We start from the raw sequence: 12,139 nt of genomic DNA, 5'->3' as shown, positions 1-12,139 counted from the left end.
GGTCTAGAGGGGGGGTCCACCCTGGACAGGTCTCCAGCCTATCCCAGCTGTCATTGGTCTAGAGGGGGGGTCCACCCTGGACAGGTCTCCAGCCTATCCCAGCTGTCATTGGTCTAGAGGGGGGTCCACCCTGGACAGGTCTCCAGTCTATCCCAGCTGTCATTGGTCTAGAGGGGGGGTCCACCCTGGACAGGTCTCCAGTCTATCACAGGGCTAACACAGAGAGACACTCACACCTACGGCCAATTTAGAATCACCAATGAACCTAACCAGCATGTCTTTGGACGGTGGGAGGAAGCTGGAGAACCTGGAGAGAACCCACGCAGACACAGGGAGAACATGCAGACTACACACAGAAAGGAACCAGTGGACCTGGATTAGAACCCAGAACCTTCTGGCTGGGAGGCATCAGTGCTAACCACCACACCAGGCCTTTATTGTTTTATGTTGTGTAAAAACTCACAAAAGATAAAAGTGGATTATTTTCTCAGAATTCAAAGCAGTCATAATCATAGCCTCCATTATTTTACAGGGTTCCTCATCCTGTTCCACATACAAAAGGAAAAAGGTCTTTTTTCAGTTCTGACATAAAAATCATAATTTTTCTCAGCATTCTCATTATTATTTAATTATTTATCAAGGAATTAAACTGTATTCATTGGGACCAGTGTAAGAAAAATGAAGTTATTACTTTTTATTCAGGACTTTAACCTGAATCTGAGCCCTGTGTCTCAGATTCATTCATGGTCCTCTGTCTCCATCTAGTGGACTAATGGTGGTACTACAGATAATAAACCACAGCCATGTTTTACTGTGTACATCGCTTCCTGTAGTGGTCTATGAGTTATTTTCAGATCTTTTTTTAATTTAGATTTTTTTTGTTGTTTGTTTTTTGAGATTGACATTTTATGAGAGAAATACTTAAAAGTCAGATTCTGATTTATTTATTTGTTCTTTATTAGGGCCACTATAAAAAAAAAAAATCTTAAGCAGAATTCTGAATCGAGTCTCTGATTTGAGACTTTTGTCAGAATTCTAAAATTAAAGTCAAAATTTCATATTTTATTTTTAAAATACGAATCTAAATTTAAAAAAGTCTTTTATGTTTAATTTTTCCAACGATTCAGGGAGTTTTATTGTCGTTTCAACACATGTTGGTACATGAGGTGGAACAACATGAGTTACCCTGGTCCTGGTGGAAGAAGAAGCAGACACAGTAAAGGTAAAAGTATAAAAAATAGAATAAAATTAACTAAGTATAAAGTAATAGAAATATACGCAATAGAAAACGCAACAATATACAGCAGAGTTAAAGTGACTGTGCAAAACGCCTGCCGTCAAACATAACCGTCAATTGTGTTTTTGTTTTGTTTTTAAGTGGCGCTCATCTTTTTATGTAATCATTAAACTGTGCACAAAAAAAACAAACAAAAAAAAAAAAACACAAAAGATAGAAGTGGTCTATGGAAGACCATTAAGGTTTTCTGATTTTTTTCCTCTCAATTCAAAGAAGTCAGCTGTAATCCCTGACTTTTAACATGATCGCTCATCCTCCTCCACATACAAAAGGAAAAAAAGGAGTTTTCAGTTCTGACACAAAAAACAGAATTCTCATTATTATTTAATTATTCATCAAGGCATTGATCTGTATTCATTAGGACCAGTATATGAATTATATATATAAGAATTTTGACTTTAACCTGAATCTGAGACCTGGGCCTCAGTTTCATTCATAGTCCTTTGTCTCCATCTAGTGGCCTGATGGTGGTACTACAGATAATACACTACAGCCATGTTTTACTGAGACTTTTACACTGATATGTAGCAGCTTAGCATTGATATGTAGCATCTTAGCATTGATATGTAGCATCTTAGCATTGATATGTAGCAGCTTAGCATTGATACGTAGCAGCTTAGCATTGATACGTAGCAGCTTAGCATTGATATGTAGCAGCTTAGCATTGATACGTAGCAGCTTAGCATTGATATGTAGCAGCCTAGCATTGATATGTAGCATCTTAGCATTGATATGTAGCAGCTTAGCATTGATATTTAGCATCTTAGCACTGATATGTAGCATCTTAGCATTGATATGTAGCAGCTTAGCATTGATATGTAGCAGCTTAGCACTGATATGTAGCAGCTTAGCATTGATGTGTAGCAGCTTAGCATTGATATGTAGCAGCTTAGCACTGATATGTAGCAGTTTAGCATTGATATGTAGCAGCTTAGCACTGATATGTAGCAGCTTAGCATTGATATTTAGCATCTTAGCACTGATATGTAGCAGCTTAGCATTGATATGTAGCAGCTTAGCACTGATATGTAGCAGCTTAGCATTGATATGTAGCAGCTTAGCACTGATATGTAGCAGCTTAGCATTGATATTTAGCATCTTAGCACTGATATGTAGCATCTTAGCATTGATATGTAGCAGCTTAGCATTGATATGTAGCAGCTTAGCACTGATATGTAGCAGCTTAGCATTGATGTGTAGCAGCTTAGCATTGATATGTAGCAGCTTAGCACTGATATGTAGCAGTTTAGCATTGATATGTAGCAGCTTAGCATTGATATGTAGCAGCTTAGCACTGATATATAGCATCTTAGCATTGATATGTAGCAGCTTAGCATTGATATGTAGCAGCTTAGCATTGATATGTAGCATGCCTTGGTGACTGGTTTCCCAGACAAATGTTGGAGTTCCACAGGGAACCTGTTCCAGTCCTCTGCAGCTCTCCTTGTAAAGTCACTGTATTTGAGTCACTTCATAAAAAAACAAGCACACAATGTATCTGAGCAGAAATGTAACTTTTTATTATTTAATTCTTTGTTAAGTTTCATGTTGTCATACATTCAGGATGAAATCAGTTTTCCTTGTATTTGCTGGTGAAAATGTTTTTTAAATGTCCTTTAATGTTCACATCAGTGACTCCAGCACTTTTTCTCAGCTTCCAGTTTTTACTCATCATATTTGACCAGTGACGTTTCAGGACCACGACTCCTCAGCTGTGTGAGTCCTCAGGTGGACGGTCAGATGTTTGTTTTGCCTGAAGCTTTTACCACAGCGTTCACACCAGTGCGGTTTCTCGCCCGTGTGCGTCCTCATGTGCAGCAGCAAAGCACAGCTGCGGCTGTAGTTCTGACCACACGTTTTACAACGATACGGCTTCTCTCCCGTATGAGTCCTCATGTGCTGGAACAAGGCGTAGCTGTGGCTGAAGCTTCGACCACACGTCTTACATGAATAAGGCTTTTCACCCGTGTGCGTCCTCATGTGGACGACCACAGTCCCATAAAAAGTAAAACGTCTCCCACATGTCCCGCAGCGGTACGGCTTCAGACCCGTGTGGATCCTCGTGTGGTTTCTCATCGATGACGAATAAGAAAACCTCCTCCCGCAGACTTTACAAAGGTACGGCTTCTCACCCGTGTGGATTCTCCCGTGAATTTTGAAGGAATGCATGTGCCTAAACGTTTTCCCGCACATTTTGCAGAAATAGGGTTTTTCACCCGTGTGAGTCCTGATGTGGAGCGTCAGCTGGCCGTTCTGTCGAAACGTTTTCCCACATGTGTCGCAGCAGTAAGGCTTCTCTCCAGTGTGAGTTCTCATGTGTGGGATCAAATTACTGATGCGACTGAAAGCTCTCCCACATACTTTGCAGAGCGGCTTCTCACCTGTGTGGATGGTTTTATGCTTCGTGAACACTGACCAGTCAAAAAACATTTCCCCGCACATGTGACAGCAGTAGGTCTTCTCACCTGTGTGAGTCCTCCCGTGGACCTTCAAGTCGTACTTTGATCTAAAACGTTTACCACACGTTTCACAACCAAACGCCTTCTCGTCTGAGTGAATCTTCATGTGGGCAGTCAGATACTCCCTGACGCTGAACTGTTTCCCACACGTCTGACAGGAGTACGGCTTCACCTCCGAGTGAGTTTTCACGTGGACACTCAAATTCCCACGTTGACTAAAACTTTTACCGCATATTTTGCAAGAGTACGGCTTCTCTCCCGTGTGAGTCCTCGTGTGGGCGGTCAACGTACGACTCTGTCTGAATCGTTTCCCACACGTTCCACAGGAGTACGGCTTCTCACCTGTGTGGGTTCTGCGATGGACTTTCAGTGTGTATTCATGCTTGTAGGTTTTTCCACAGACGTCACATGTTACAGACTTTCTACCTGAGTCAGTATCACACTGACTCTCTGACATGGGAGAGATGTCTACGTTGTTACTGTGACAACTCTTCTGAATTGGTTCCTCTTTAATCTGTGGAGGTTCTGGTTCCTCTGGTTCCTCTTTAATCTGTGGAGGTTCTGGTTCCTCTTTAATCTGTGGAGGTCCAGGTTCCTCTGGTTCCTCTTTAATCTGTGGAGGTTCTGGTTCCTCCTGGTCCAGACTGGAGTTCCTCTCCAGGTCACTGAGAAGCTCCTCCTCCTTGCAGACATGTTGCTGTGATAGATCTGGAGGAACAAAGAGACAGAACATGAACGTGTCAAACTAAATAAATGTCTCAGTGGTATCAACCTTTCCTCAGAGAACACTAAACACGTCTCAGCTACAGCGTTCCTCCACAACAACATTCCTCTTCTATTCTATTATTTCTATCACAGGAAAGAGTCGACGTTAAGACTGTGACGCTGTGACGTCTCTGGGGGACACGTTAAGACTGTGACGCTGTGACGTCTCTGGGGGACACGTTAAGACTGTGATGTCTCTGGGGGACACGTTAAGACTGTGACGTCTCTGGGGGACACGTTAAGACTGTGACGCTGTGACGTCTCTGGGGGACACGTTAAGACTGTGACGCTGTGACGTCTCTGGGGGACACGTTAAGACTGTGATGCTGTGACGTCTCTGGGGGACACGTTAAGAATTAAGAACCTTTGACAGAAACCCACCAACATCTCAGAACTGAAGTGGTTCTGTTCTGAGGAATGGGCTAAAACTCCTCCAAGCTGCTGTAGACCACTGATCAGCAGTTACCAGAAACATTTAGTGACAAGGAGGTCACAGCTGATACTGGACACAAGGAGGAACTGATATGTAATATTGGCTCACTTTAGTCTAATGTTTATGTGTTCTATTGGGTTCTATTGGGTTCTATTTGTCTACTCTCAGGACTGAAACAGAGTCTGAAACCTTCAGAACCGGGTCAGACCCATCAGCTTGAGGCTGGCCGGGTCTCAGAGAGGAGAGGAGGACTCTGCTCCTGGACCTCTTCACTACGATCTAATAAAACTATTTACAATGACAAGAGTCAGGGTCTCTGTGGAACCGATGTACTCACTTTAAAAACATCTGCAGACTCACCTAGACCAGACCAGACCAGACCAGACTCACCTAGACCAGACTAGACCAGACCAGACCAGATTACACTAAACCAGACTAGACTAGACCAGACCAGACCCGACTAGACCAGATTAGACTAAACCAGACCAGACCAGACCAGACTAGATTAGACCAGACTAGATAGACCAGACCAGACCAGATCAGACTAGACTAGATAGACCAGACCAGACCAGACCAGACCAGATTAGACCAGACTCACCTAGACCAGACCAGACTCACCCAGACCAGACTAGGTTAGATTAGACTAGACTAGATAGACCACACCAGACCAGACCAGACCAGACTAAACCAGACCAGACTAGACCAGATAGACCACCAGACCAGACTAGACTAGACTAGACTAGACTAGAATAGAATAGACCAGACCAGACTAGACCAGACTAGACTCACCTAGACCAGACCAGACCAGATTAGACTAAACTAGACCAGACTAGACTCACCTAGACCAGACCAGACAGACCAGATAGACCAGACCAGACTAAACCAGACCAGACTCACCTAGACCAGACCAGACCAGACTCACCTAGACTAGACTAGACTAGACTAGATTAGACCAGATTAGAATAGACCAGACCAGACCAGACCAGATTAGAATAGACCAGACCAGACCAGACTAGACCGGATTAGACCAGACCAGACCAGACTAGACCAGACAAAACCAGACTAGACTAGACTAGACCAGATTAGACTAGACCACACCAGACTAGACCAGATTAGAATAGACCAGACCAGACTAAACCAGACCAGACCAGACCTCACCAGACTAAACCAGACCAGACCAGACCAGACTAAACCAGACTCTACTAGATTAAACTAGACCAGACTAAACCAGACCAGACCAGACCTGACCAGACTAAACCAGACCAGACCTGACTAAACCAGACCAGATTAGACCAGACCAGACTAAACCAGACCAGACCAGACCAGACTAGACTAAAGCAGACCAGATTAGACCAGACCAGACCAGACCAGACTAAACCAGACCAGACCAGACCAGACTAGACTAAACCAGACTCGACTAGATTAAACCAGACCAGACCAGACCAGACCAGAAATTGACCCGGGAGCGTCTTGTAGCATCAAGCTAGCATAGCATGATGCTAGCAGCCGGTCAGTCAGCTGACTCATCCATGTGACAGCCCCGTGGGTCCTGACACTGTCACAGTGTCTTCATGGTCCACGGACACAGAAACAATCCGAGTATTAACGGGGAGGCTCGACGTCTCTGTCTTCTACTAGTCAGACTGGCTAGCGTGGCTAGGCTAACAGCGGCTAATGCTAGCGCTAATGTTACCTTTGAGGACATGAGCGTTGGACCTGGACGTCTCTGTCTCAGCTGAAGACATCGTTCCTTCAACAGCTCAGAGATTTATCTGCGACACGACGACACAACGTCCTCCAGCTCAGTCCACACACACACAAACACAACACAGCTAACGGCCCCTCAAAACGAAACACTTCCGCCGGATGTCCCGCCGTCACGGTCCGGCGGAGAACCGAGGCTGACTTTTGGTTCCGCTCTACTTTTAAATCTTTAGTCAGATCATTAATAAAATGTTTGTCATTGAGTCAAATAAAATAAAATAAAATAAAATAACTGAAATTAAACATTTTATTCTTTACTGAAGTTTCTTATTGTCATATATTCAGGATTAAACAGGATACGTCCTGACCAGACCAGACTAGACTAAAATAGAATAGACCAGATCAGACGAGAATAGACCAGACTAGACTGCACTAGATCAGATCAGACCAGAGCAAACTAGACTAGACTAGAGAAGACTAGACTAGACCAGGATAGACTAGATTAGTCTAGACCAGAACTACACAAGATTAAATGAAATGGCAAGGCCTTGTCTTGTCTTGTCTTGTCTTGTCTTGCCTGCGTGTTGGACTTCTCCCGGGTGGACGAAAGGGTTGCTTCCCTGCGCCTTCGGCTCGGGGAACAAGTCCTGACTGTTGTCTGCACTTATGTGCCAAACAGCAGTTCAGAGTACCCGCCCTTTTTGGAGACCCTAGGATGGACGCTGGACTGCACATCAACTGGGGACTCCGTTGTCCTGCTGGGGCACTTCAACATGTGGGCAATGATAGCGTGACCTGGAAGGGCATGATTGGGAGGAATGACCTGCCTGATTTGAACCCGAGTGAGTCAGAATGGGCCATGTTCGGCTCCGCCATTCTTGAGGTGGCTGTTGCAAGTTGCGGCCACAAGGTTGCTGGTGCTGGTCTCGGCGGAAATCCCCGAACTCACTGGTGGACACCAGAGGTGAGGGGAGCCATCAAGCTGCAAAAGGAGGCCTACAGGTCATGGTTGGTCTGTGGATCTCCTGAAGCAGCTGACCGGTACCGGATGGCTAGGTGATCCGTAGCCGGTAGCCGGGGCAGTCACTGAGGCAAAAACTCAGGCATGGGAGGAGACCCCAGCAGAAGACTATCGATCAGCTCCGAAGAGGTTCTGGCAAACTGTCTGCGCCTCTGGGGAAGTGGGCGGCACACCGTTTTCGGTGGGGGCAGGGAGCTGCTGACGTCACCTGGGGATAACATTGGGCAGTGGAAGGAATACTTTGAGGAGCTCCTCAATCCCACCAACACATATTTCATGGACGAAACAGAGCCAGAGGGCCTGGGGCTGGATCGTCCAATCTCTGATGCAGAAGTTGCAGAGGCAACCTCTGCAGTGGCAGAGCTCTGGGAGCGGATGAGATCTGCCCTGGGTATCTCAAGGCTCTGGATGTTGTAGGACTGTCCTGGCTGACATGCCACTGCAACATTGCGTGGGCATCTGGGGCAGTTCCTCTGGAGTGGCAGACCGGGGTGGTGGTCCCCATCTTTAAAAAAGGGGACCAGAGGGTGTGTTTCGACTATAGGGGGATCACATTCCTCAGCCTCCCCAGCAAGGTCTATGACAGGGTGCTGGAAAAGAGGGTCTGGTCGATGGCTGAACCTCAGATCGAGGAGGAACAATGCGGTTTTCATCCTGGACATGGAACCATAGACCAGCTCTTTACCCTCGCTGGGGTGCTGGAGGGGAAATGGGAATTTGCCCAACCGGTCCACATGTGTTTTGTGGATTTGGAGAAGGCTTACAACCCTGTCCCTAGAGGCATCCTTTGGCGGGTGCTCGGGGAGTATGGGGTGAATGGCCATTCAGTCCCTGTACCAAAGGAGTGCGTGCAGCTGGTAGTAAGGCGGACCTGTTCCCGATTGGACTCCGCCAGGGTTGCCCTTTGTCACCGGTTCTGTTCATAACTGTTTTGGACAGAATTTCTAGGCACAGCCAGGTGGGGGAGGGTGTCCCCCACTGCCACAGGTATATCTCTTTATAGCCTCTCTGGAATACCTAACACCCCATTCCTTTCTCAGGAAGATGACGTTGCGGTGCCTTCAGTTCAGCATTATCTACCTCATCGTCATCGCATGTGGAGGATGACCCAATGAGCCCTTCTACGCATTACTGACCACAATCGTTGCCTTACAGACCATCACAGGACTCCTGCCCCGCAGTACACAGTAGGTCAGTCTGTTTTCCACAACAAATATTTCCTTCAAGACTGACTCCAGCAAGCTCTTCCATCGTTTCATTGGCCCCTGTCGCATAGTAAAGATCATTAATCCCATGACTGTCAAGATGTCTCTCTCTTTGTCCATGAGACCACCCAGTGTTTCATGTGTCACAGTCGAAGCCGGTTGCCAGCAGCCCTCTCTCGTTTGTTGTGGTCAATGTTTTGAGACATTTTAATGAAGAAATCTAGAAAACGCTGAAGGATGCAAAAACTTTTAAGCAGCTGTTTATCTCAATACACAACTTAAATACCTTCAACTGACGTTTCGTCTAAGATAAAATACTTTAGACTGAAACACTTCCCTGACCAGCCGGCCCAACAACATTTATCAGATGAGTTCGGATAAACCTCCGCCCCCACACCTGATTTATCTGAGACAAACCAGGAAACAGTTTATTATTGTGTGAGACTAAAGAGAGACACAGACGATCAGATTCACCTTCAGACCAAACTAACACCTTCCTCTGAGTGAGTCAAGCTACAGGAGAGAAAAGTGGAAAACTACAACACTGCTGCTTCAAGCTGCTGACTCTCCACACACTGAAGGTGAGTTTGACCAAAAACAGGACTCAAAGTCAAAGGAAGTTTCAGGGAAGTTAGTAGAAGATGGAGGAGAGCCATGGCTGACTGTACTTTGTGTCTGCTGTGTTTCAGCTTCACTCAGAGACTAAATGGCTTCCAGATCTTCCAGATCTTCCAGATCAGAGGAGGATCTCTGCTGCCCGGTCTGTCAGGACGTCTTCAGAGATCCTGTTCTTCTGTCATGTAGCCACAGCTTCTGTAAAGTCTGTCTGAAGAACTGGTGGAGAGATAAACCAACACACCAGTGTCCAGTTTGTAACAGAAGATCTTCTAGAGATGATCCACCTTTAAACTTGGTGTTGAGGAACCTGTGTGAGTCCTTCTTACAGGAGATAGATCAGAGATCTCCAGAGTCTCTCTGCAGTCTGCACTCTGAGAAACTCAAACTCTTCTGTCTGGACCATCACCAGCCAGTGTGTCTCGTCTGCAGAGATTCAGAAAAACACTCCAACCACAGATTCAGCCCCATCGATGAAGCTGCACGACAGCTCAAGAAGAACCTTCAGGGAAAGCTGAAGCCCTTAAAAAAGAAGTTAAAGGTTAGTGAAGAAGTTAAAGTGAAGTTTGATGAAACAGAAAAACACATCAAGGTTCAGGCCCGACACACAGAGAGGCAGATTAAGGAGCAGTTCAAGAAGCTTCACCAGTTTCTAAACGAGGAAGAGGAGGCCAGGATGGCTGCACTGAGGGAGGAAGAGGAGCAGAAGAGTCAGATGGTGAAGGAGAAGATGGAGACTCTGAGCAGAGAGATAGCAGCTCTTTCAGACACAGTCAGAGCCACAGAGGAGGAGCTGAGAGCTGAAGACGTCTCATTCCTGGACAACTTCAAGGCTGCAGTGGAAAGAGTCCAGCGCTGCCTCCTGCTGGATGATCCACAGCTGCCCTCAGGAGCTCTGATAGACCAGGCCAAACATCTGGGAAACCTGACCTTCAACATCTGGAACAACATGAAGGACATGGTCTCCTACACTCCTGTCATTCTGGATCCAAACACTGTTCATCCAAAACTGATCCTGTCTGAAGATCTGACCAGTGTGAGACGAGAAGATGAACAACATCTTCCTGATAATCTTGAGAGGTTTGATCAGTACCTATCTGTCCTGGGCTCTGAGGGCTTTAACTCAGGGACTCACAGCTGGGATGTTGAGGTTGGAGATAACGCAGGATGGGCACTGGGTGTGTTAGCAGAGTCTGTCCACAGGAAGGGAGACATAGAGTCTGGATTGTGGGGAATAATGTTCCTTAAAGGTAAATACTCAACATGGTCACCACCATCTCCTTCCACTGATCTCTCAGTAAAGAAGAAGATCCAGAGGATCAGAGTGAATCTGGACTGGAACAGAGGAAATCTGTCGTTCTCTAATCTTGATACTAACAAACACATAAAAACCTTCAGAAACACTTTCACTGAGAGGATGTTTCCATACATTAACAATGGGGATAAAGTCCCACTGAAGATATTACCAGTGAATCAGATCAGTTAGAGATAAACAGGATCATTATAGATGTGTACTGGGCTGTATTGTGATCATAAAAATTGTTGTTTTGTCGACATGAATGTTAAAGAAGAACAAGATGAATGTTTAGGAACGGCCAAGTCAAAGTCCTGACCTTAATCCAATAGAAATGTTGTGGAAGGACCTGAAGCAAGCAGTTGATGTGAGGAAACCCACCAACATCTCAGAACTGAAGTGGTTCTGTTCTGAGGAATGGGCTAAAATTCCTCCAAGCTGCTGTAGACCACTGATCAGCAGTTACCAGAAATGTTTAGTCTCGTTCAAGACAATATTTTATATCAGAATTGGCCCGCGGGTGTTTTGCGTGCGTACTTTTGGCAATAGGCTGGTACGTCAGTTAGCTCCCCCTAACAACTTTATTGACAAACTAATCAGAATCTCATGATTGCCTCGGCAACAGTTCAGCATGTGGCTAGAGTACGAGTACGGCAGCTACATCAGTCCATACGGCTGACCCATAAAAGCTCTATTTATCTCACAGTGTCTTGAAAAATAGCATCGTATTGGCCACAGTTGGTCAAACAGTCAAGGGAAAAGTTTTTGAAACAGACCAGCAGGTCTTTACCTGTTGATGTGGTTGATGTGCTGAAACTAAATGTGTCTTCGCTAGCGTTGTCTCTACCTATGTACAAGGAAGGAGGAGGCAGTCTGAAGCCATGTAGGGACCATTGACTGATAGGACAGAGCGAACTAGTTACATCAATAATTAGTCAAATTTAAAATGGCTCACGGAAGGACTCATTTTCATTTTCAGACCGCTCATAACATGTGCATGGCTCACAGACATGTCACACACGCTGGTAAAAGAAGGAAAAGCTCAAAAAGTGAGATTTGTATCCCCTTTACCTTCATGTCCCCCTTAAATCTGAAAAATACATTTTCATTTGAATTAAGTCATTGGAATTCTCCACTGTTTAATCAGTGAGCTTGGTTTTATTCTGAATTCTTTATTATGACATGGAAAAGTTGAATTCATATTCCTGTATGAATGTTTTCTGATAATACATCTGAGACAATTTGTGTCTCATTGTAAATAAATATCCATTCTGGTTGGGCTCTGATTCAGATTGTAGTTTAAATTTAAATTCATTGTTTTCTTTGTGAATTCTTATTGTTTTCAT

At 45.2% G+C, this 12,139-nt stretch overlaps 2 protein-coding genes across 2 annotated transcripts; one reads left to right on the top strand and one right to left on the bottom strand.

The window, feature by feature from the left end:
- Positions 1-2,794: 2,794 nt before the first annotated feature.
- LOC311489947 (uncharacterized protein) lies at positions 2,795-6,786 on the bottom strand. The gene is made up of 2 exons (XM_084547262.1): positions 6,648-6,786; positions 2,795-4,464 (listed from the first exon to the last, which is right to left on the bottom strand). Exons 1-2 carry the CDS (start codon positions 6,697-6,699, stop codon positions 2,990-2,992), a joined length of 1,527 nt encoding a protein of 508 aa, XP_084403388.1. The 5' UTR covers positions 6,700-6,786; the 3' UTR covers positions 2,795-2,989.
- A 2,804-nt stretch (positions 6,787-9,590) lies between these two features.
- Positions 9,591-11,624, top strand: LOC311489727 (zinc-binding protein A33-like; the record flags this gene model as incomplete). The annotated part of the gene is made up of 1 exon (XM_084546948.1): positions 9,591-11,624. One exon carries the CDS (start codon positions 9,591-9,593, stop codon positions 10,983-10,985), a length of 1,395 nt encoding a protein of 464 aa, XP_084403074.1. The 3' UTR covers positions 10,986-11,624.
- Positions 11,625-12,139: the final 515 nt, after the last annotated feature.

The sequence above is a fragment of the Chelon labrosus genome (assembly GCF_963514085.1).
Source record: "Chelon labrosus genome assembly, chromosome: 6".
In the NCBI taxonomy this organism is placed as follows: Eukaryota; Metazoa; Chordata; class Actinopteri; order Mugiliformes; family Mugilidae; genus Chelon; species Chelon labrosus.
The sequence above is the reverse complement of the archived record's forward strand: the minus strand, read 5'-3'. Positions and strand labels throughout refer to the sequence as shown.